Source organism: Aethalodelphis obliquidens, unplaced genomic scaffold (assembly GCF_003676395.1).
Source record: "Aethalodelphis obliquidens isolate GAN/ISIS:26980383/991018 unplaced genomic scaffold, ASM367639v1 scaffold58, whole genome shotgun sequence".
In the NCBI taxonomy this organism is placed as follows: domain Eukaryota; kingdom Metazoa; phylum Chordata; class Mammalia; order Artiodactyla; family Delphinidae; genus Aethalodelphis; species Aethalodelphis obliquidens.
Window position 1 is genome coordinate 7520058 of NW_020838002.1, and position 25631 is coordinate 7545688.

The following is a 25631-nucleotide window of genomic DNA, read 5'->3' on the forward strand; positions in this document are numbered from 1 at the left end:
CTTTTTATTACCATGAGCCAGAAACTCTAAATAATTTTAGTAATAAGATCTTCCTTCCAATGGTGCTGACCTCTCCTACTCCACCCCGCTCTCAGCCACACCAGCGGACCTTGGAAAGTTTAAGGCTCTGAGCTTGAGCTTCACACTCTGTAAAAGGATGGGCTCGATCCACCTCTAAAATTCTGATTCAAGAGGCAGCCAGCTCTGCATGTGTGAACTTGTTCAAATTCGTTCGTTTAGTCCTTCCCTCAATGACTGTTTATCAAGTACCTTCTACGTGCTAGGCCCCCTTCTTGGTGTGGGGACACAGCATGAGTAAGACCTGTCCTTAAGAAGCTCATGGAGGAACCACTCTTCAACCCATGGTTTCTCATATCCTCTGAGGCATCTTCTTTGACTATCGAGTCCCTCTGTCCCCCACTGGTGTCTGAAATACTCATAGTAGAACTTGTGGTTCATTCATCATAATATCCCAGGGTCTAATAAATAGCCTCTTGCTCTATAAATGTTTGTTGAATGAGTGAATGAATGAATGAATAAGCAATTTAAAATGGGGATTAATACCTGCCCAAGATACCATATTTGATGAGCTGAACTATATAAAAGTGTCAATACTTGATTATTTTAACCTATAGAACAACAATTTCACATGGTTCAAACTTCTCTGAATTTACAGAGAAGGACATGGGTTGTGTGCTGGGTTTGGAACAGGAGGTGAAGAGTTATCTATCTTGGGCTTCCCTGGTGGCACAGTGGTTGGGAGTCCGCCTGCCGATGCAGGGGATATGGGTTCGTGCCCCAGTCCGGGAAGATCCCACATGCCGCGGAGCGGCTGGGCCCGTGAGCCATGGCCGCTGAGCCTGCGCGTCCGGAGCCTGTGCTCCTCAGCGGGAGAGGCCACAATAGTGAGAGGCCCGCGAACCACAAAAAAAAAAAAAAAAAGAGTTATCTATCTTGGAATTCCAACCTAGAGGCCTTACTTCCCAAAGCCAAGAGGACCCCACTGTGAGCTGGCTGTGCTGACATCAGTCCTTGCTCGCAGGTCAGGGGCAAGGCTGAGCCCGGCTCCAGATCCTGCTTGTGCTGCCCTGCCCCTACTTCTCAGCCTTACCTGTTGGCCCTTCTCCGGCTGATCCCTAGTGCTTTCTTCAGGGACTTGGGGGAAAGGGGTGAAAGGTGTCCAGCCACAGCTGCTTCTTTTCTTGGACCTTTTGCCAAAATGTCCTCCTTGAAAGTCTCTCATTGTTCTTGGAGACTTTGCTAGGGTCGGGCAGTTGCCCTCAGTGTCCGGCTGCAGGTTCCCTGGCAGCTGCATGGCAGGAGGAATATAGCTTGAAGCTTGGGGGCCCAGGGCTGAAGGCCAGTCATAGCCGTTTGCAAACTCTCTTGAGGAAGCCCACAGAGACCTGCCCTCCTGCTCCTTCTGTGTCATCTCAAGCTTATCTATTTTCTGTTGAATACTCCTCAGCAAATTGGCATTCTGGTGCATTAAGGTCTGTGAAATCTTTAGATTCAGCACACACTTACTGATGTACTGCTCGGTCAGGGACCTGTTGCTCACGTTGCCCTTGGCTCCTCTGGCTGGCTCAGGCAGGCTGGGTGAACTCAGTGAACCACTCTGCCAGCCCCAGTCCTCAAAGGAGAGCTCCGTGTCAGCTTCTGAAGAGCTGCTGTCTTCATGGGAAAAACAGCATGCCTCTCTCTCCATCTTTTCCAACTCTTCTTCCATGGACTTCAGTTCATCTACCTGGTTTTGTCTGGCCCCCTCAAGAGATGAACCAGTTCCTGGGGGCTCTTCCTCTTTGTCATCTCCCATGTCCAGGCAGCCTGAGTAGATTTCGTTGATTTCGAAGCTGCAGAGGCTCGCCTGATCTGGGCTGGAGCTCCTGGCCTCTTCCCCCACAGAGCAAGCAGAAGAAGCAGCGTCTTGGTTCTGTGTCTCCTGGGCCTCCAGACTTGGGTCTGGGACCAGAGGCTCTGGTGTTGCTTTCTTGGTGAGAGTGGAGTGACCCCTTGGTGAATGAAGCTGACCACCTGCTGAAAAGAGTAGCAACATGCAGCTGATTAAAGTAATTGCAGCAGCTCAGCAGCCTTGGCTTGTTGCTCCAGCAGCATGAGAACACAGAAAAAAGCTTTTTATCTTCCCACTCCCTTTCCAGTTAGGAAGACTACCAGATACACACACAGAGGGTGAGAGGGTATTTCTAACTATTTTGACGTGGGTTGAGATAGAAAATTTGGGGGACTTTCCGGGTGGTGAAGTGGTTAAGACTGGGTGCTCCCAATGCAGGGGGCCCGGGTTCAATCCCTGGTCAGGGAACTAGATCCCACATGCATGCTGCAACTAAGGAGTCCACCTGCCACAACTAAGGAGCCCACCTGCTGCATCTAAGACCCAGTGCAACCAAATAAATATATATATATGTATATGTAAGAGAAAAAAAAAAAGAAAATTTGGGAAGGATCAAACCCGGGAGGAAATGTTCTAAGCTTAAGTTATAGTATGTTCAAAACATGCATAACTTCAGGACAAGCCAATTACAGGCCCCTGAATCTTAGGACTAAATTCATACTTTACACTAAAGGTGTTTGAATATTCATGTCAGTTCAAGTTGTGCTCTTTGTGAGCATCTGATAAAAGAAGCTGAGACACTGCCCAAGAAGCCACTGCACTGAGAGAGATAATACCTCAAAAAATAACTCCAGGACTGACTACCCACCACCCCTGGTTGATGGTGTAAGCTCACAGAGAATGGGTCGAAGGAGCCAAAGTAATAAGAGCTTGGAGGGCCATTCTGGAGGCTTCCAGGCCTGTCCAAAGAGTCAGAGAATAGTCACTTGGCTAGAATCCAAAGGCCTATGTTCCAGGTGCGTAATAAACCTGGAATTGTGAGCAAGCCACAACCTCTCTGAACCTTAGTTTTCGCATCTGGAATATGATGGCATCAAGCCAGATGATTGCAAGGTCCTTTCCAGCTCAGAGCTCTAAGGTTTCCAAGTGTACTAAAAAGCAGTAAGGCTTTAGAAGAAAGGTTGGAAGGAAACACCAAAATGTTAACAAATTATTTCTGACGAATTAAAATGTTAAGTAATCTTCTTTGTATTGTTTAGAATTTTCTATAATGAGCAGATAATAGTTTTAAATTTTAAAATCACCATTTTTATTTGTGAAACAATTAAATACATTCCTAAATCATACTAGAAAGAAACAGATTGTTACTGCACAGTTCTGGATCCAATCAAGGTGTATATGGAACCCAAAAAGTTTAACTTAATAATTTTAAGGATCTTGATTTTTCCCTAAGGCATCCATCCTTCCCAGTATAAGTTATGAGTATAGTTTGGAGGAGTTGATTAGTTACAGCTCTCAGAACACATTCATGTCAAAACCTGTGGGTTAAGGCCATACCTGCTTCCTTCAGCTCTTTTATTTGCAATGGATGTTCTGAAGTCACTCCTAAACAGACATTGACATCAGGATGGAGTTCATATCTCTGCACCCTGGGACTCTCAGTTGGCTGAGTTCTCTGGGCTCCAATAAAATCCTGTAACAAGGGAAGTACTGGCAAGGACATATCTGCAATCATCTGAATGTCACTGGTGTTTTAGAAACATATCTAGGTGTCAAACAAACCCCCCGTTACCCCAGTTGGGTAGACTGACTGTAGTCCTGATAAATGAATTAACTGTTAATTACCAATATTTAAAAAGTAATAACAGGGACTTCCCTGGTGGCACAGTGATTAAGAATCTGCCTGCCAATGCAGGGGACATGGGTTCAATCCCTGGTCCGGGAAGATCCCACATGCCGCGGAGCAACTAAGCTCGTGCACCGCAACTACTGAGCCGGCGCTCTAGAGCCTGCGAGTCACAACTACTGAGCCCGTGTGCCACAACTACTGAAGCCCGTGCCCCTAGAGCCCGTGCTCCCCAACAAGAGAAGACACCACAATGAGAAGCCTGCTCACCGCAACGAAGAGTAGCCCCCACTCGCCACAACTAGAGAAAGCCCACGTACAGCAACAAAGACCCAATGCAGCCAAAAATACAAAAAAAAATAATAAATTTTTAAGAAAAGTAATAACAGTAGCTGTCATTCATTGAATCGCACTGTGTGCCTACAGGGTGTCCCTTTTATGTACTGACACTCCGCAGCCTCCCTCCACAATTCCCTGCTGCCCTCACCAAGTTAGGCAGTTAGAATTTTCTTGGGAACACAGAAAGGGTGTAATGAAATGAGGATTTCCAAAATATCCTACAACTTGGTCTCTAGCTTCTTCTTGGTCTCTAACTCCCTATCCCCTGAGATAGGTTAAGCAGAAATAAACTCCCAACAACTTCACAGCTTACCTTTAAGTCATTTTTCAGAATATACTGGATATCTTGAAGGTTCATAGTTCGGTCTTTCTGCTTGACCTGGATGCCTGACTTAACAATGTCATAGTAAGGTTTCGGAAGCCTGACATCAGCTTCTAAATAATTTCCCGACACTATGGTTTCTTTAATAACTGAGCCATCTAAGTCATCCCAGGGTATGCTGTCTGTTAAGGAAAAATCCATAGGAAGGAGAGACATTAAGAAATCACATGAAATTGTCTAACCTTTGTCAAGTCACTCAACCTCTTTAAAATTAACTTCTTTCTGTAGAAAAACTACCGGAAGCCCAATAACAAAGGAGAAACCACTTGACCCAAATAACAGGGAAATCTCTGCCACAGAGACAGGAAAAAATAGTGTCAGACTCATGTAGGTATGGACTCTCTGCTGGCAGACCTAGGGACCACAAGGGAATGTTTCCTGGTGTCAAGTAGGCTTGCCCAATACATTCATGTCATGGAAGGTGTGGTTTTTGCCTCTGAGACTGTAAACACTGCTAAATGGGGGCTGATTCTCACCCCCTTAGTGAATGTGGCATGTATGCCTTCACCTTAGAATTCTATATGTTTGGAAGGGTTTCTATGTCTTTTAAGTGACACTGCTTATACATACGCTGGATTCTGGGTGTGTTTGATTTCACAGTTTACTTCTCAGAGGCCAGTCCTTTCCCCTCGTTTATAAGTTCTTAACATAGAGAACAGACTTGCGGTTGCCAAAAGGGATGGGGGAAAGGAGTTTGGAGTTGGTAGATGCAAACTATTACATTTAGAATGGATAGACAACAAGGTCCTAATGTATACCACAGGGAACTATATTCAATATTGAACTATAGGGCTTCCCTGGTGGTGCAGTGGTTGAGAGTCTGCCTGCTAATGCAGGGGACACGGGTTCGAGCCCTGGTCTGGGAGGATCCCACATGCCTGCCGTGGAGCAACTAGGCCCGTGAGCCACAACTACTGAACCTGCGTGTCTGGAGCCTGTGCTCCGCAACAAGAGAAGCTGCGATAGTGAGAGGCCCATGCACCGCGACGAAGAGTGGCCCCCACTTGCCATAACTAGAGAAAGCCCTCGCACAGAAACGAAGACCCAACACAGCAAAATAAATTAATTAATAAACTCCTACCCCAAACATCTTCTTTAAAAATATATATATATTGAACTATTTTCAATATGAGAAACCATAATGGAAAAGAATACAAAAAAAGAATGTCTATATGTGTATAACTGAGTCACTTTGCTGTACAGCAGAGATTGCACAACATTGTAAATCAACTAGACTTCAATTTAAAAAAAAGTTCTTAAGAGGCACCTTACAGAGACCCACCCCTAAGCATTGACAGCAATATTCAGTTTAAAAACGCTCCTTGGATTAAATGCATTACCACTGACAGGCTGATAGGTGAGCTTTGCTGAGTCTTAAAGAACAGGTTAAAAGAGAAAGATTTCTGGGAGATCATCTTATACCTTCCATAAACCCAAAGAGGTTTCCTTAAAGAAGTTTTTTTTGCCTGTGTCCTGCATTTTCATAAAACTAAGTAACACTTGGGGGAAAAAAAATTCAACCTAAGAATAGGGACTTTGGTCACCGTCAATGAGCTCTTTGATCTACCTGTTAAAATCTCCTGTATGATCACAGAAAAGCTGTAGACGTCTGACTTCACTGTGGCTGCCTTCTGTAAGATCACCTCCGGGGCGGCCCAGTTGTAAAGCTGGGTGGGGAGGGATACTCGAGTCAGGTCCTTGTGTACACCTCCATCCCGGCTACGGAAGGAAACACAAAGTAGGGCTCATGTCTTAAAGGATCACTGTGATCACCATGCCGCACATGTGTGAAAACATTTGCCTCTGAAGCCTGACAACCTCCTTGAGCTTCCAGAAACCAGCTAGACCCTGAGCTAACCCACACTGCCTGCTATTCCAACGCCTGCAACTCCTTACCGTTCCTACCCGAGCAGGCCCTGCCCTGCCTCCCACCTCATCTGGCCGTTCTCTCCTGCTCACTCACTCCTCTCAAGTCACAGGTGCCCTCTTTCAGTTTCTCCAGCATGTCAAGTACATCACCACTTCAGGTCTGTGCACCGGTGGCTTCTTCTGCGTGGCATGCTCTGCCCACAGATCCTAGCATGACTGGCTGCTTCTTGTAATTAAAGTATTAGCTCATAACACATATATGTGGAATCTCAAAAAAAAAAAAAAAGGTTCTGAAGAACCTAGGGGCAGGGCAGGAATAAAGACGCAGACGTAGAGAATGGACCTGGGGACACGGGGAGGGGAAAGGGTAAGCTGGGACGAAGTGACAGAGTAGCATGGACATATATACGCTACCAAATGTAAAATAGATGGCTAGTGGGAAGCTGCTGCATAGCACAGGGAGATCAGCTCGGTGCCTTGTGACCACCTAGAGGGATGGGAGAGGGAGGGTGGGAGGGAAGGAGACGCAAGAGGGAGGGGATATGGGGATACATGTATACATATAGCTGATTCATTTTGTTATACAGCAGAAACTAACACAACAATGTAAAGCAATTATACTCCAATAAAGATGTAAAAAAAAAAGTATTAGCTCAAAAATCACCTCCTCGGAGAGGACTTACCTGACCACCTAATGTAAAGTAGTCCCAATTTATTGGCTTCAGAGCACTTATTATCTGAATTTCTTGTTCACTGATTTATTGTTTATAATCTGTCTCCCCTCCACCAAAGTCAGCTCCACGAGGGTAGGCCACTTATCTGTCTCTTGTATCACCGTATCTCTAAACTTATACCAGGGCCTCAATGCTTACCTTTTGATTGAATGAACCTAAGACCCTTTCAAGAACCCCCTCAAGCCCCACCTGCTTTATCAAAGCCTTCTGAGACTCTTCCAGCTCTTCGTGATTGCTTCTTTTCTGAGCTCTGCCCTCTTGGGAACGAGCCCTCTCAGTTTAGCACTCAAAGGTTCACTGATTGGCTTGAATAACTCAACTTCGCAACCAGGCTCTTTGAGAACTAAGTCAGAGTATCCTAAATGTCTTCTGGGCCAAAGAGAGTCCTCAGGGTGACCAGCACTGACTTCTGCCCACAGCTGTCATGAGCATCAAATGAGATCACACGTGTGGGAACACTCGGTGAACCATAAAGCACTAAGCAAGTAAGGAATTAATATGAACATTATGGTAGGCATTTGGTAAAGACTTGGTGACTGCTGGTTGATAATTAAGAATTAAGTTTTTGGGAATTCCCTGGAGGTCCAGTGGTCAGGACTTGGCGCTGTTACTGCTGGGGCCCGGGTTCAGTCTCCCGCGGGGAACTAAGATCCTGCAAGCCGTGCAGCGTGGCCAAAAAAAAAAATTAAGTTCCTAAAAAGCAAGTAACCAGAAGTTCTTTTTGCTGGCAAAGGAAAGCTTTTAGAGGATGGGATGGACTTCTCAGACTTTGAATAAACTTCCCTAAGTAATATTTCTTCCGGTAGAACTTTTGATAGATGGCAATGAGTTCAGGAAGCCATGAAGCTATAAAAGACCATATTTTTGTTTTGTTTTCTCTCTTTTTTTAAAAAAAAAGATGGTACATTTAGACTCTTTAGTTGTATTGCTCAATAGGCAAGTGTGGCCTAGGTGTCATGTGAACAGCGTGGATACACATGCAAATATTATATTAGTATCACAGGAAAAGCAATGTCGTGTTTTATTGTCAGAGATATATTCTGAGGACCTAGCACACTTGGCTCTTCACCTTGTAGGCTGACTGTCCAAAGGAGACACTTACTGACCCTCTTGGGCCTCTCAGGCTGCCTAAGGCAAGGGACAAGTTATTTACAATCAGGATTTATATCCTTTCTCTTTTACTTCCACTCTTCTGATCCCTCTTCCTTCTCTGTTAACGCTAGTGGGGTGTAGGAAGGGAGTTTCTTTTCTGGCCGTCATTCCATGGTAGTTATTTTTCTGGGCTTCAGCTCTGACATCATTAAAATTACATTTGGCTATGGCTATGTGATACCACTTGCAAGGTCAATTCCAGCTCTAAAGATTCCATTAAGAAGGAGTTGAAGAATAGGAGAAACTGCTGTATCAGTTTTACACCAAGAGATGGAGTGCTACCCTTAACGATGACATTCAACAACTGTACCGGCCTGAATAGAGTGCTACCAAAAATAAATGCAGAACTGAAAGCTGTTTTGTATTCTTGGGTAATCAACTCACATTATGAGCTGTCAAATGTTGCTGACGGACATTTCTGCCCAAAGTTCCATTCTGAGGTCAACAAGCCCAAAAGAACTCACACTTTCCTACCCATTTACTTCACAGCCCCTCACTTGACCAGTCTGTGGACCCCAGCTTCTCGGTGCATCTCACATCTTTCCCTTCTATTTTGGTTCCTTGGTCACCACCAGGCCCTGCCCTGTGGCCTCCTGGCTGGTTTTTCTACCTTCAACCTCCAATCCATCCTGCCCCTATAAGCCAGGAAACGTCCTCTACCACCTGATTCTAGCCACAGCTGGGTAACCTCAGACCACCTCTTCACCTCTCTGGGCCCCAGTTTCCTCTTCTATAAAAGGACAGCGTTGGGCCTGGCCATCTCCAAAGCTCCATTTCACCCTAGGATTCACATTTCTACTGGAGAGCTCAAGTCAAAGAAACTGTTATACCTCCATTTCAACAACAGATGGCGCCGCATCACTGGCAAACAGCTTGGGTTCTGTCAGCCTTCTTGAAAAGCCTGTTATCAACGGCAAAAATGTCCAAATCCCTTAGCTTCTACTGCCCTTGAACACACAGCCAAAGTGGTGAACCCTGTTCTGAATCATTTCAAAGTTTCCCTTCAGCTAGACTCAACCATTCACTTCAAATGCTTCCTGAGCACTTACTGTGTGGCAGGCTTGAGGTGGGTGCTGAAGATGAACAACTCATGGTCCCTGCCCTCTCGGAGCTCGCCATCTGGGGGGGCAGAGACACTCGGCTGCAGGGGAGTGAAATATGCTCAGTGAGGTGGGGACAGGGCTTCAGTATAGGCTTCACGGGGTGTGGTGGGAGACTGTGTCAGAAGTGAGTTTAAAAGGATAAAAGGGAGTGTCAGGTACTCCGGAGGCAAGGAGCAGAGCGCTGGGAAATGGCGTGGACTGAAAGTGTCTTCAGATGGCCAGGCAGAGTGGGAGGTGATGAGCATGGCACTGTAGGCGGAGCCCAACCTTGGAAGGCTTCTCACCCTGCAAAGTGCCGGGACTTAATCTTCTAGGCCATGGGAGCCACTGGGATTGAGAATGGACCAGATCTGAGACTGAGCCACTCAACTGGCGACAGCTGTTTGGCCTCCACCGGTTCCCACATGGAAAACTGCTCCAGTCACACCCTAACTGTTCCCCTGCTTCTCTCTCGTCCTGTCACAGCCCCTTCTCCACATGGCAGGAGTGAGGGGGTCTTCTTAACCTGTAAATTTCAGCCATGACACCATTCTGCTCAAAAAAAAACATTCACAGCATCCCCGTGTTCTTAAATTCAAACTCTTTGCCAAGGTCCATGAGGTCAAGCACAATCTGGTCCCTGCTCCCCTCTCCAGGCAGAGAGACCAAGGGCTCATGCGGTCAAGGAAGTGAGTCTTTCCACTTCATTCATTTAAACAACATGCTGAGCTCCCACTTATTCTAGGCATCTGAGACATGGCAGCGGATAAAACAGAAATCCCTGCCCTGGTAGAGGTTTTCATGTAGTGAGAGAAGTATATTATGAACATGTGAGCAGCAAAGACCTGCTGAGAGACTCAGAAACAAAGCCTCAGCGATGGTGGTAGGTGAGGACCAGGGTAAGTGGAGGTAAGCAGATCTAAGCCATGGGTCTGCCCGTGGCTGAGGCCTCACAGCAGCACAGGAACAACCTGGGCCTAGGGCTCAGAGCTGTGGACGACAGCAAGGAAGCACAGGGGAGATCCTCTGCTCCCCAGAACCTAGGGGCAGGAGATAGGAGCCAGCCCTCAACTCTCAGGAGGACTCTGACTCCTGCCAAATGCGAAGTGAAGCCCATCCACCAACCCTTGAACAAGGGCATTGTTTTTTGTCACTGCTTCCCTCACAGCACTGATCCCCACCCATCTGGACCAGGACCGTAACGCTCACCAGCACCCATCGCCTTCTCGCTCCTTCCAGGATGCACAGCTGTGGTGCATTTCCCAGCCTCCCTGCAGAGGTGACTGGGCTCTGGCCAGTGTAAAGCGGGAAGTGACAATGCACACGCTGCAGGTAGTCCCTAAGCCCCGCTGCGTCCCTCCAGGCTTGCTCTTGCTCGTTGACCAGCATGCAGAGGATACAGTGGGGGGACTGAGGCCTGGGGGATGGTGAAGCCACAGCGGGGAGGAACGTGGAACACAGTGAATGCCGCCACCACCCCCTCCCACACACACACACACACACACACACCAGAGTGCAATGTGAGTGAGAAATACTTCGGTTGTGTGAAGCCACAGAAAATTTTGAAAACTTATACATGCTGGCTAATGTGTGCTCATGCCTGTTAAATGTTTATTAAAATGAGAATGTCCTGAGCAGAAATAACTTCCCCAAAGTCCCTCTAACCTTGGCTGACAGGGCAAGGCATTGGGAAATCTCCTCCTCCATGGATTGCCAGCTCAGCCCCCCAATGAGGAGTCAAGCCCAGATCAGATTCTCTCTCTATAGCAAAGCACCCCCAGGGAGATCCTGATTGGACGTCATGATTGAGGTGCACCCACCTTTCCATCATGTACTCCAGGTTGGTCAGCCTCGCTTCCCCTGTGGAGACGATGTGGATGGCGTAGGAGCTGAGGGAACGGTGGATAAAGCCCCGAGAATGCAGGTATCTCAGGGCGTCGGAGGTCTGGAGTAGCAGGTGCACGATCACCTCCATGTGCAGTATGGGGAACTGGGCCCGCTGCAAGCAAGAGATCAACCACCAGAACAAAGGGGACTGCGGCCCCCGACACTGTAGAATGCTTTGTAGTTCCCAAAGTCTTTTCAACTGATCTCCACGACAGCCACATAGTGTGCCCATTTCATAGCGGGGAACCTAAAGCTCAGGGAAGTTAAGTGATCGGCCTAAGGGCCCACTGACCCAGGGCCCCTGGCTCCAAACCGGGGTTCCTTTCCCTCAGCCAAGCTGCTTGATACCGTGAAAAATGAGGAGAAAAGTCCTCAAAGCCTGGTACACACCTCCAGAGTGGGCCTGCCACCACCAGCAATGCACCTGCCCCGCTCTCCATCCCCAGCCAAGCCTGTGCTGCGGGAGAACCTGGACGCGTAAAGGCCACTCCACCCCCTACCCCAGTCAGACGACCTAGGAAGTTCATCCTAGGAGGACAGAAATTCACCCACACCAAAGTACCCCATCATAACAGGTCTCTCCCCAGAGAAGGGGCATTTTAAGTTAACGTCCTCACCAAGGAGAGGAAAGGGAACTAGGACACTAACAGGAGGTGCTCAGGCAGGAGGAACGGCGAGCCATTTCAGGGAAGAGCCCTTCCTGGAGGATCTCTTCTCACTCCAGCCCAGGGTCTTTAGAACAAAGTCATGGAGAAAGGAAAACAAATCTTTCAGGACCTCTCTGAAGCCACATGTCAGCCCAAAGCATGTTTCCCAAGGAGTCTGTGGGTCAGGGAATATGTCCCCGCCTCCACCAGGAAGTCTGAAAAGGGAGAGGGGACTGATAAAGACTTGCATATAAAGGTCCTGCAGGGCACCAGTGAAAATACCGGGAAGTAAGACCAGAGGCTGTTTGATTATAGTTAGCTAAAAGTGTGGCTATGTGATTTCTGGGTCTACTGAGCTCTTAGATGTCTGATAAAAAAGCAAGACAAACAGTAATACAATCACACTCGTTCCAACGTGCTCATCAGCCTTACATGGTGTGTTATATAGCTCCCACAGAGTAAAGAATGAAGAGGTTTCTCAACTCTTCTGCTGGGGGAGAAGGAAGAGGGAGGAAGGGAAGGGAGAGCTGGGGCGAGGGGTGGCGGGGAGCAAGGGAAAAACCCAGGGAAACGGCCATTTACCCGTTCATGGAGGACAGAGAACAGCGTGCCGACGGCGACACGCTCGTACACGAGGCGGGTCTTCTGCAGGCCCTGGAACAGGCACACAGCCATCAGCTGTAGCAGGTGAGGGTGCCGCAACTTGCTGCAGAGGGAAGGAGGCTTCTGATGAGGCAGAGGGAAGAGGACATGATGGAAGATGGGCGCTTTCCTTTCTTCTTGGCACCCTGAACGCACTCCATACAAATACTATTTGCACAGAATGTTCTTCCAAGAAAGGGGGATAGGGTGGGAGTAGGGGTCTCTGTTGGTGGAACCCTTGACCTTTCACTGATCGGAACCTGAGGGCTTAGAGTCATCAACGACAATGTCACTAAGAGCTACTAAGCAAGGCACTTTACACACATCAACTTGATCCTAACAACCAGTTGCAAGAAAGGTACCATTACAGTTACACTCATTTTAGAGATGAGGAAACCAAGGTCAGGGAGATGTCAGGCCCAAGATCATAGACCCTCACATCAAAATCCACGCTGTGGGGACTTCCCTGGTGGTCTAGCGCTTAAGAATACACCTTCTAATGCAGGGGACGTGGGTTTGATCCCTGGTCACGGAACTAAGAGCCCACGTGCCACAGGGCAACTGAGCCCATGTGCTGCAACTACTGAGCCCGTGCACCGCAAAGGAAGATCCCGCGTGCTGCAATAAGACCCGACACAGCAATAAATAAATAAATATTAAAAAAAAAAAATCCATGCTGCGTCTATGAGCCCTTCCAGCCTCCTTGAGTCCCTTTAGGATGACTTCTCCAAAAGGAAGGATCTGGCTTTACAGGAGTTGAGTGATTTCCTCAGGAGAGAACTTGATGAGCCAGGGCCTATTCCAAGGCCTCAGCAGCCCTGGTATGAAACCGAGGATGGATTTCCTGCCCCTTTGAAAGATTAACCCCTGAGCCACAGGAAACTTAAGGTACTGAGACCCATCAGCGTGTCCTCAAAGGAGAGACATGGTTCCTCAGACACGTGGGTCTCCAGCAGAGCCATGCTCTACGAAGATAGTCTTGCACACGCCGACCTGATGGGCACAGGGCCCAAAATAAGGTGGGCCTCAGGGGCTGCAGAAGAGCCCGCCAGGCCTGAAGGCTGCACCTCAGAGACATGTGTCATGGGGAGTTGATCAGCTGACAGAACTGAGACCCTACTGTCCCCACACTCAGGCTATTCATGAGTTCTTCTTCTTTCTTGGCAGCCCTGGGAAGTCAAATCGACCTACAACGAGGAAACGCTGAGGCTGAGGGGGCTGGTCTCCACCCTCAGGCACAGCCCTGCACAGCCCCGAACTTGGGTCTGAAATGCTCTTGGGTTTTCTTCTCACCTGCTGTGCTCTAGCTCAGCAATTAACAAGTCAGCCAGCCGCCGCCTGCGGCAGAGCGGGTGGGTGGGAAGATGCAGCTCCTTCACTGTGACCCTGCTCCCGTTCCACAGCAGGCTACAAGGGCAGGAGAGAGTGGGAGCAGAAGGGAATGAGCAGCCACTGCTTCAGTGAGGAGCTCTGTAGCCAGAGATCAGAGAAGCAGTGTTTATACAGACTCTGTAAAGCCCCCACCCCAGCACTGCTGGGTCCTCCCTCCTACCACCCCCGGGGGCCTAAAGCACTTCAGGGACTTAGTGCAGGTGGCAGGAAGTCACTGAAGGATTTAAGGGAGGGAGGGACTTGATCAGGTTTGTATTTTAGAAAGACAAGGGTACCAGCAGCATGGGGAATGGGAGGGCAGGGGTGGTCTGGAGAATGAGAGGCCAGTTAGGAGGCTAGCCTGGGGGAGGGACAGTGATGACGTGGGCAAAGGCCACAGCAGTGGACAGAAGAAGAGGGGATGTGACAACAGATCTGCGGCACGGGCAGGAAAACAAGAAGCATATCTGCAGGGGATACAGAGCCTTGCGGGTCTGCAGAGGCCTTTTTAGAAGGGTGTGACTTCTAAGCAGGGAAGAGGCAGCCAGGTTCAAGGAGGACAAGAGACCTTGGCCAGGACAGCTCCTGTGACCCCGCAGCAGGCAGGCCTCTGGGGACTGAGAACGTCCCAGGGGCTTTCATCACAGCCAAATCCTAGTACTGCCGCCTCTGCTGCATTTGGCTGGTGAGAGCCATGCAGGGCTTCAGTACCCTTTGACCTGAGGCCAGACAGTCACCCCTATGCTGCCTCTAATTCTCTAGAGAGTAGAAAGGTTGAAACACTGTCATGAGTAATCTTTCAGAGCGGTTGTTCTCAACAAGGGGCCATTTGGCCTTGTCTGTAGACATTTTGGTTGTCACAATCACAAATGTAGGGGGTTGAGGGGAGGCAAACACAGCTGCTACTGGCATCTAGTGAGTAGAAACCAGGGACGCTCCTAAACATCCTACAGTGCACAGGACAGCCCCCAACAATAAAGGATAACAAAAATGTCAATGGTGTCCTGGCTGAGAAATCCTGATCTAGACATCTGCTTTTCAGTGTGTCCTTGTGTTTGGGCAGAAACCCTCCACACACAAGGAAGTCACTAAAGTCCATCCTTCCTGTGGGACTAAGTCTCACCTCCACTGGCCAGCTTCCACTTACTTGGTCATGACCATGTAGGGGCCACTGAAGAAAGAGAAGGCGGGCTCATCGTCAGCTTGAATCACTTCCTTTTCTCCAATTACTGGAAGAGATCCTAGGTAAGCCAGCTGCGTGCCCCCTGTGAGATAAAACTGAAAGCAAAGCACAGCTTCAAATGGTGGGGAAAAACTCCTCCAGAACTTTACCAGCCAGCTAAAAATAGAGAGAGCTGCTAGTTATCAATTTGCTGAATACCCCTATGCACCGGACATAATTCTTTTTATTATCTTTAATCTTCCAAGAGGCGCTGCAAGGTTGTAATACCCTTTCCCTTTTGCTGGCGAGGAAACCAGAGGCTCATGGAAAGAGGTCAGATGCCGGCCTGAAGCACCAGGCCTCAGGTGCCTCTTGAGACACCCACAGAACATGCCTGGGGCCTTCGCTGGGAATTAAAGGATCATTGTCTAAAACTCCCCAAATCTAGCCCAAAGGCATTCAAGAGAACTCTCCGAGGTTTTCATCATTTTTCAGTAAGGACAAGAACACTAAGAGGTGGTACTTGTCCTGCAAGAGCAGTAAAGAACAAAAAAAACACTTTGGAGAGGGAGTATTTTAACTTTCCATAGGAAGGAAGAGTTGGACACAGTTGTGGGCCCTGGGGCCAGAGCCAGGGCCGGGCGATTCCCCAGTTAGTCCTGCAAACATTGAGTGTTGGTAGCAACCTCTTACCTTTCCAAAGCCAAAGCTGTAGATATTTTGGGCAGAAATGACTCCAGCTTTAGGCAGTCGGTTAGGAGAGCCATTAGGGCTTCTAGAAATATTTAAAAGAGGAGGAGAAAAGTAAGGATTAACTACCCATATCTAGAGGAACAACGCTGAACCAAGCTGTCAGAATGCGTAGTTGGTTTTGTCTTTACTGCTTGACAGGGGAAGCCAGCCTCTGAGAGGGCCGCAGTGATGCCCATTTCCTGGTGTTCATGCCCTTGCGCAGCCACACACAGGTCAGAGAGGGCTGGCCTGTTAACCTAATGGAATACTGCAGAAATGACCGAGTGGTGTGAGTTCCAAGGCCAGACCCCCGGGACTTCTGCCCTGATCTCTCTCGCAGCACTTGCTCTAGAGGAGGCCAGTTGCCATGTTGTGAGGACCCTCCAGCAGCCTAATGGGGAGGCCCAACACCCAGCACCAATTTGCTAGCCATGCAAGTGAACCACCTTGGAACTGGATCCTCCAGTCCCAGATGACTGCAGCCCAAGCTGCATCTTGACCACATCTTCATGAGAAACCCTGAGCCAGAGCCACCCAACTCAGCCATTCCTATTGGAATGGCTGAGTTGGGTGTAGCCATTCCTGATCTACAGAAATTATGTGAGATACAAATATTTATTGTTGTTTGAAGCCACTAAGTTTGGGATTAGTACAACAGATAACGAACAGAGATGGTCAAAGTTGGAAAGAATCATAAAGCATACCTTGTCCAACTTTCTCATTTTACAGATGGGAAAAATGGAGCCAGAAAGGGGAAACCTGCTGGCCTGAGGTCACAAAACAGCAGCAGGGACTAGGCTTTGGCTCTTTTAGAAGGAACTTGGTCTGCCAAGATCCTAACGCTGGCAGGAGCGGAGGTGTGAGAGATGGAAGAGCTGAACCAAGCATGGGCTCCAAGGCCAGATGGGGGATTTGGGAGTTTAACCTGATAGCCTTGGGGAAGACCCTGAAAGGGTTTTTAGCAGTGAGTGGCACAATTCGATTTTCATTTTTAAAAGGTCATTCTGGATGTTGAGTAAAGAACCAAGATGGACAAGAGTGGCAGCCAGAAGAGCAGTTAGGAGTAACTGGTCCTCGAGGGAATCGTTAACTCATCTTGCATGAGAAGCATCCAGGTCATGAGAGGAAAACCAGGACTCAGTGTGCACAGAAGGGGATGCGGGAGCCTGTGAAGAGTGTGACAAGTCTACTCACCCTGATCACAGAAAAAGATGCTGTCAGAGAAAATCAAAATGGAAAGAATTTTCCACATATAAATCCTAAGTCTTAAAGCCCAGGGAACTTAAAATAACTCTCCTGAGCATGAAGAGAAGCCTGGATGGAGCTCACCTCCTGCAGCTGTGATGGGGACAAGGGGAGGCTGCCCACCCAGGTGGCAGCAAGTCTTACACCAGCTTAAAACAGCCCAAGGAACCTTAAATTAAGCATTTGTGTCTTTTGCAACCTTAGGATATAAAGGATGCATGTTCCAATAAAGGAACACGTTTTCCATGGTTCCGAGATGACAAAAAAAAAAAAAGCTAGCCAGCTGCTCTGCTAAGAAAGTGTTTTCTGCTGGGCAGCCCAGGCCTGAAAAGTTCCTTCCTTCCCTGCTAACCATGGGGTGGTTCCCACTGGAGCCCAGAATTCATTTCCCCCAGACGTTCCTGGAAGCCGGGGGACAACTGAAGGTTTTCATGGCAATGTCCTCTCCCTCCAAGCTCACCCCTTTGGGTGGGCCAGTTGCTGGAAGGGACCAATGTGGAGGGGACCGAGGGCTCCCACAAGGAAGGCGGGGGTGATGCAGAACATCCCAGTCTGCTTGAGGCAGCACTCACCCCTGCATGAGGCCCCCAAACCGGGGCAGGCCACAGATGAGCCGCTGAGGGGAGTCAATCTTCAGGAGGTCATAGGAGAAGCCCTGGATGATGGCCTGCATGTGCGCGGCACAGCGCTGCATGAACTCCACCATCTGCAACACATGGCAGAGACAGTCAATGCCCACACAGCTAATGGCCACCCTGGCCTTCAGTGGGATTGGAATGGTCTGAGGGGAGTGCTCTGAGGAGACAGAAGCCCCCCACAGGGAAATCTCTGGAAAGGGAAGGGCCCAAGTGACTTCCTAAAGATATGGAATGAGATATGGAATGAGATTCCATATCCTAAAGACATGGAATGAGATTTTCAGGGAGCTCATTTGGCAATAATTGCCTCCAAATCCTTCATTCAACGGATGAGGAAACTGAGGCAGGAGGAGTATTTTAACTTTTGTCCAAGGCCCAATAGCTATTGAGCAGGAGAACCAGAGGGAAGGGACTCTGCCCATCTCCCCCTTCCCTCCACGTGCCCTTTACATTTGTTAGATTATTTAGCCCTCATTAAAACACATTATGCCTGCCAGCGAGTGGCTACAGACAAGTTACTTAATGTCAATGCACTTCAGTTTCCTCATCTGTAAAATGGGGACAATAATAGTACCTACCTGAGAGGGTTGTTGTAAAGATTAAATGAGTATTTAATTTAATTCAGAACATCTGATGCACGACAAGTGCTAGTTAAGGGTCAGACGAAATTACAGTTGTTCTCCCTCCCCACTGAATGGATGACCAGAAAAGTTCACTAGACTTGCCCAAGGTTTACAGTTGGTTAACTTGCTTCAACCCAGGCCTGTGTGTCCAATGTCAATGGCAAGGCCACTACAAGTCCTGTGCTGCCCTCAGGACCAGCCTCTGCCCCTGGGCGCCTGACTCCCAGCCCTGTGCTCTGCCTTGGTCGTGCCTGCAGAGCAGGCCCACACTTACCGCGGTGCCGCGTTCCTTCCCTGCTGCCAGAGCCCAGGTCTGCGGGCTCTGACCCCTCTCATCATGGAGTCGAAGATCACCCCCTGCATCCAGCAGTTTGCTGAGGATCCACTGATTGCCTGAAAACGCTGCTGCATGGATAGGAGTGCTCCCATCAAAGCAGCGGCTGGAGATGGGGGAGGGGTACAATGAGTGTCCATGGCAACACTCTTCCCCTTCCATGGGTAACACAGGGCTCCTTTTCTACAAAGGCAACCTTTGGTGATGAGAACTGTAACAACACCATTTGTGAGGCCTAACAACACCTATCTGGGGCCTCAGAGAAGCTTTATATACATCCCCCTTTTCCATGTTTACCTCCACCCTTCAAGGCAGTATTATTTCTCAATTTATAGATGAGGAAACGAAAGGGCAAAGCCAAGATTCACACCCAGGTATGGGTCTGGTTCGAAATCCAGTGTTCTTTCCCCACAGCCCCGATACTGGCTGCCCTGAAGCAATTTCTTCACGTCTGTAGCACCCTGTGGTCAGGCTGGTGAAGCACAGCCTCACCAGAGACCACCTCATGTGAGAATGTCTCTACCTCCCGAGTCCTATGGTGAGGCCCATAGACCTTGGCATCAGCAATCTGGTCAAGCATCTACAGCTCAGAAAAATTTAACCAAAACCAGTAAACTATCTGAGACATGAAGGGACAGCCTTTGTGAGATGTAGAGATGTGATGTGTAGCTGTGGTTTCCTAACCTGGTTGCACGTCAGAATCACCTGCAGAGCTTGCTTGCTCTTTTTTTTTTTTTTTTTTTTGGCCGCACCCAGCAGCATGCGGGATCTTAGTTCCTTGACCAGGGATCAAACCCCCGCACTCCCTGCAGTTGGGAGTGTGGAGTCTTAACCACTGGACCACCAGGAAAGTCCCAGAGCTTGCTCTCTTTAATTTAAAATGAAACACAAATGTTAGGAGGAAGCAGAAAGGGAAGGAGAAGAAGAAATAAAATGAAAAAGGAGATAATAAAGATAAGAAGAAAGTCTCCCAATTCCAGACCCATACACAGTTCTCTTGCCGAGAGGCAGCTACTGTTACAAGTTTTTGTATCCTTCCAGGAATTTTCTATGCATATACAAGTAGGAATAAGAATATGCTATATTAGGAATTCCCTGGCAGTCCAGTGGTTAGGACTCAGCACTTTCACTGCTGAGGGCCTGAGTTCAATCCCTGGTCGGGGAACTAAGATCACACAAGCCGCATGGTGTGGCCAAAACAAAAAGAACGTGCTACATTAACTGTTATGCTTTTACATTTTTTCATTTAATAGTATATCTTGGAGGGAATTCCCTGGTGGCGCAGTGGTTAAGAATCCGCCTGCCAATGCAGGGGACACAGGTTCAAGCCCTGGTCCAGGAAGATCCCACATGCTGTGGAGCAACTAGGCCCATGCGCCACAACTACTGAGCCTGCGCTCTAGAGCCCGCAAGCCACAACTACTGAACCCACGTGCCACAACTACTGAAGCCCATGCGCCTACAGCCTGTGCTCTGCAACAAGAGAAGCCACAGCAATGAGAAGCCCACGCACTGCAACAAAGAACAGCCCCACTCGCCACAACTAGAGAAAGCCCACGTGCAGCAATGAAGACCCAACATGGCCATAAATAAATAAATAAAAAAAAAATTTAAAGTATATGTTGGAGAATTTTCCATATGAGAACATACAAGTCACCTCAATTCTTTTTTAACAGCTGCATAGTATTCCAATGTACAGATTTACCATAATTTACTTAATAAGTCATTGGGATATTTGTCAAAAATACAGATTCTCAGACTATACAACAGACTGAATCATAACCTGCAAGCATAGAGCCCAGGAATGTGTACTTTTTACAAGTTCCCCAGCTGACGCCAATGAGGCTGGCCTGTACCCAGGCATCTGGGAACCGCTGGGATATCTCATTGTGAGCTCTCCCTTATTGCTGGGTCTGATAAGCAGTCCAGCACACTGCGCTATGGGAAATGTAATATCCTCCTTGCTTTATTATTTTTTTGTTTATTTAGTTATTTTGCGATACGCGGGCCTCTCACTGTCGTGGCCTCTCCCGTTGCGGAGCACAGGCTCCGGACGCACAGGCTCAGTGGCCATGGCTCACAGGCCCAGCCGCTCCGCGGCATGTGGGATCTTCCCAGACCGGGGCACGAACCTGTGACCCCTGCATTGGCAGGTGGACTCTCAACGACTGCACCACCAGCGAAGCCCCCTCTTTGCTTTAAAAATAAATTTGTATAATGTTTTACAGCCTTCTAATCATTCTTCCCATAAATAGTAAGAGAGCTGGGTAGGGAGAGAGAAGATATTATTTGTCATTTCTTGTGAATGCTAAGGAAGAAAAAAATAATGTTTTCTATACCCAACTAACCCTTACAAGGGAATCCAGGTCCAAGTGATATCAAAATGTGTATTGTTTTATTAATTTATCCTAGAGGTTGAGAACTGGAGGCCCACAGATTGATTTGGCAACCCAGAGGCATGTTTTATTTGGTCCACATAGTGTTTATAAAAAGAATTTAAAGTAATGGACAATACTTAACACTTTGGGGATTTCACAATAAAAACAGGGATTTCCAGCCTCTTGGAAATTTGGAAGATTTGGCCTCCATGGCTTCCTTTTCTGCCCAGCTGCAACAGATGCTCCTTAGACAGAGCCTGTACCCACTGACCCCACTTAGTCCTGCAGGCATCTGACTCTGTGACCTCAATAAGCCCAGGCCATCACAGCATTTCCACTGAGCACTTAGGAATACAACTTCCCTCCAGAAATTTCCCTTCCCTTGATGGAACATATTTTTAAGGTACATGAAAGCATTCCTATCACAAAATAAAAAGCTACAGGGTCTGCCTTCTTCCTCTTGATATTGTCCTTTCCCACCTCCCCCTGGCATCATGGGGATTTCTAAAAAGGGAACTTCTTCAGGTGCTGGGCTCCTGGTCTCAAACCCTATCATTAACACAATGCACCATTATGGACCAGCCATTTAAACTTTCTGGAATATTAAAGGTTTGAATAATTTCTTCTTTAAAGAACCTAGCTCTAAACTTCCACAAAACAGATGCAAATGCAGATGACTAGAAAATGCTGCATTTTTGCTGAGGAACTGCAGGGCTAATATGGCCTCTCTACAAAGCTGTTATCTGCAAACATCAAGTGAGATAGCCCTTTATTTCTGAGTTTTGATATTAAACACACTGATACAGTAGAGACAAATATGCAAATATGCAAGTCCAGAAAAATTCTGGAAGGAAACAAAGCAAAATGTGCACTGTGTTATGTCTGGGTTTCAGAATTCTCATGCTGATTGGTTTTTTTCTTTATACTTCTCCAAGCTTCCAAGGTTTTTCCCACTAAGCAAACAATCTTATAACAACATACAAGCTTTCAACATCAATACTCAAAAAAAAAAAAAATTAAGCGGCCTCCTTCTGTAAGATGGGAAAGCTATTTTATGACTTATGATTGTGTTTATTCTGGCATTCCTGTGAAAATCGGCTGGAATCATATAAACGCTCGAAATCTGTTTCTGGTTCTGTCCAATGGGAACTGTAAAAATACCTGCTGTTCCCTGTCGAAGAGCTGGTTGTAAAGCTTTAGTGAGCTAGTGCCTGGGAAGGCCCTGGAAAAAGCAAAAGTCCTCCACAAAGAGAAGAAATGTTCACTTGTCGTTGATTCATTACATTGTGTTGCTGTTCCATATTAAAATTTGGACTCAGATTCTTTTAAACCACAACTACAAAAGTCATCCTGACAAAGTGATGCCAAATATATTAATTGGTGAAGAACTTGGTTGTGGGGTATGTTAAAGTGCAGATCATAGAAACTACAAAGCGCGGTGGAAATACATAAACAGTACTTGTTAATGACTAAATGAGTAGAAAGGCTCACTTATTTCACAGGGTCTAGTAAAACTGCTTAGAAAACTCCTTATTTACAGTTAAAAGCATGTTTCTGGTAATTTCCTGGTGGTCCAATGGTTAGGTCTCTGTGCTTCCACTGCTGGGGGCCCAGGTTCCACCCCTGGTTGGGGAACTAAGACACTGCAAGTTGCACAACCAAAAAAGTGAAATAAACAAAAGCATGATTCAACGTTAGGTAATACCAATGTATTTCATTGGCATAAATTAGTGAAGGTTCTTTTAAAATCTTACCAAATTAGTTTCCAAATACCTCAATTCATTTTAAAAACTTATTTTCTAGGTAGTGATGTCATTGTACTTACTGATTTGGATCTGATCCATAATCCACCAGGACATCAACTAATTTTGTAAGGCCTAATAATGCGGCAATAAAAAGCGCTGTCTGGCCCAGGGAGTTAACTGCATCGACATACACGCCTGCAAAGAAAACACCAGGATCAACACAAACACACAACAAAAATTAAGCTTTGTTTTTACAGTATTTTTAATGTATTACTAATGCAATTTCCCTTTTTTTAAGAAAAAGAAAAATGATAAACCTTCAGTAGTCCAAATAACACAGAAAGTCTCATATCAAAAGTAAACCACCATCTTTACCTTAAAGTGCTAAATACAGGAAAACGTTACTAAAACATTTCACCACAGGCTGCTACGCGGAAAAGGAAAAGCAAATTAAAATTGCTCTTCGTTTTAAAATTCACCAACAGCCAACAATTTATATCATACACTGTATAAAAAGCAACCCACAAAAAGAGCCCAACGCCCCTACTCCAACCATTTGCTAAAAACAGACGAAAAGAACAAACCACAATACTATAATCTCACTACATGCACTGCAAGTAAGAAAAATAACAAAACCCAACTCTCAATTATACCCACTTCAAAAAACTGAACTCACTCCTGACTAAACCACCACTACAAACCCGATACAGCAATAACACCTTAAGCAACATTTAACAGCAATCCCAAAACACGATAATAAAACAAAAAAACCCCTCCCTAACCGACTTAAGATACGTAACATATGCACATGCCCTCTGACGCCTCCCACAATATCAACCAAAATATGACGAATGTCTATTCATAATACATTATTCAAACCGAAACCACTCAGACTGCGTTTATCTCCCTCTTACTCTTCATAAATGAAGAGAAGAACGATCATCAACGGCTAAAGGCAGCTGCAAACACAACACCAAGAGCCAACTTCACGCTCAGGAGAGAACGCTCCATCTCTTCCTCGTGGGTTCGGGTGCTCTACACGTTCAGAGAAACTTCTCTAGTAACGAACTATAGAAATGATCCCTGAAAGTATAGTCTTAACACAACCGTCGCTGTTTTTCCGAGGTGGAGGAAATGCACACATATTTTACTGATGCTTACTTTTTCTTACACCGCTATTCTTTTTGAAATGTACACTGGAATACGTTGTCTGAAGAATCTTTCCACTACCGAAGCCGACAAAGCATTTTGAACCCTTCTACGTTTCAGAAAACATTTCAAGTTGTCAATTTAATTAACATACGGTTTTTAAACAGCCAATCACACGCCAGTTATTTCCAACCCCGCCCCGTTTCGCGCAGCAGTTCCGCAGCATCAAGATTACGTAAAACGCTTACGACTACAACGTGCGCCGCAGTTTGAGGACTCGCCTCGTTTTAGCCTGGCGTTGGAAGTGAGATGTCTCACGAGAAAAACTTACAAGACAAAGTGGATGCTGAAAGCAAAGACCCGAAGCCAAAAACCTATGACGTTTGCAAAGCACACCATTTATGTTGTGATCAAAATAGCAAACATATAAATATTATTTGGAATTTTTTTCCAAACCAAGGAATATTTATGTAGATAAAAATTGTCTTTAAATAAGCAAGATAATACATCATTACCCTGCTTAAAGCTTTAGTAGCTTCCCAACTCTTGGGCTAAAGATAGAATTTCTCTAAATAGTTTACAGGGACTTCCCTGGGGTCCAGTGGTTAAGACTCCGCTTCCACCGCAGGGGGAGCTGGTTTCATCCCTGGTCAGGGAACTAGGATCCCGCATGCCACAAGGCAAGGCCAGAAAAGAAATACTTTACAAGGTCCTGCACAGCCTGGCCCATACGCACCTCTCCAGCCTTATTTTGCACCAAATTCCCTCCCCCTCACTTCAGCCATAATGAACCACGTACTGTTTTCCACATACTCATCGTGTTCCTTTGCACAAGCTGTTCTCTCCGCCAGGAACGTTAGAAACGGTGGATATTTCACCTAACTCTGGAATATTCAATAAACCAATACAACATGGTGCCTGGCTTGAAATAGTGGGAAGAAAGTTAAACTTCTCATAAAGCTTGAAAAAAACTGAAAAATGAGAAAACATTCACTGCTGGAGAAGAGGTGGGAAAACAGACACTCCTAAATGCAGTTGGCAGTGTGAACTGTTACAATGCTTTTGGAAAGCAATGCGGCAGTATCTATTAAAAACCTGAACCAGAAATCCTGCTTTGAATATTAAAAACCCATTATGTAAAGATTCATTACAAAGTATTTTATCAAAGCATTGTTTCTGGTTATACAAAACTGCAAAAAAATAAATCTTAATATCCACCATTAGAGGCACAGCTGAATAAATTATGGTACATACAGACAATAAAATATTAAGCAGTTAATTTAAATGAATTAGATCTCTATCAATTAGAATAGAGATAGACAAGATGTACTATTGAAAGCAAAAATCTAATAAGCAGGCAGGCAACTTTAGGGAGTTCAATCAATGAGTGGTATTAGCTAAAATGATGGATTTAAAGCATCTAACAGAGTTTAGCAAGTAACTACTCTATAAATATTAAAAATTAAAATCCCAACATTCTTGTAACCACTAATAGGATTTAAGCTTAAAAAATAATCTATTTTGTGCAAGTAATACAGGTGCTTTCAGGAATGCCAAATTCAGTGGCACCCCATGTCTTGCTATGTATAGTACTGTAATCACAAGTGGGGTCCAGCTGCTCGCCGCTCAAAAGCCAATAAAGAGGCAAGCTTGGTGGACAGGAAAGTTTGCTTTATTTTGATGCAGGCAACGGGGTGGGGGGGGAGGTGGACTCCTGTCCAAAGGCCGACTCCCCCACCCCAACCAGTGGACAAGAGCTTTTACAGAGGGAAAGGACTACATGCAGAACCAGCACAGTCAGCTCTGACAGTCATCTTGAAAT

At 46.6% G+C, this 25631-nt stretch overlaps 1 protein-coding gene and 1 non-coding gene across 16 annotated transcripts in view; both read right to left on the bottom strand.

Annotated features, from left to right (window-relative positions):
- Window positions 1–22690, bottom strand: part of TEX14 (testis expressed 14, intercellular bridge forming factor) — a 57108-nt gene extending 34418 nt beyond the window's left edge. For 4 of the 15 annotated variants that reach the window (XR_003428774.1, XM_027087209.1, XM_027087204.1 and 1 more), the window contains exons 1-12: window positions 22454–22689; window positions 18478–18643; window positions 17515–17648; window positions 15659–15740; window positions 14951–15081; window positions 13726–13839; window positions 12373–12496; window positions 11077–11291; window positions 5987–6138; window positions 4351–4541; window positions 3410–3587; window positions 1112–2037 (exon numbers count right to left, since the gene is read on the bottom strand). Coding sequence is in view for 13 of the 15 variants with exons in the window: in XM_027087209.1 (XP_026943010.1) it covers window positions 1112–2037; window positions 3410–3587; window positions 4351–4541; window positions 5987–6138; window positions 11077–11291; window positions 12373–12496; window positions 13726–13839; window positions 14951–15081; window positions 15659–15740; window positions 17515–17648 (2247 nt within the window). In the remaining 2 variants the exon portion in view is untranslated. Of the gene's footprint in view, window positions 1–1111; window positions 2038–3409; window positions 3588–4350; window positions 4542–5986; window positions 6139–11076; window positions 11292–12372; window positions 12517–13725; window positions 13840–14950; window positions 15082–15658; window positions 15741–17514; window positions 17649–18477; window positions 18644–22453 lie in introns of those variants that run through there. The other 11 variants (XR_003428773.1, XM_027087210.1, XM_027087202.1 and 8 more) reach the window with 10 other exon arrangements.
- An 853-nt stretch (window positions 22691–23543) lies between these two features.
- Window positions 23544–23759, bottom strand: LOC113609809 (small nucleolar RNA U3). The gene has a single exon (XR_003428806.1). It is a non-coding gene; the product is annotated as a small nucleolar RNA U3 (small nucleolar RNA).
- Between the last annotated feature and the right edge of the window lie 1872 nt (window positions 23760–25631).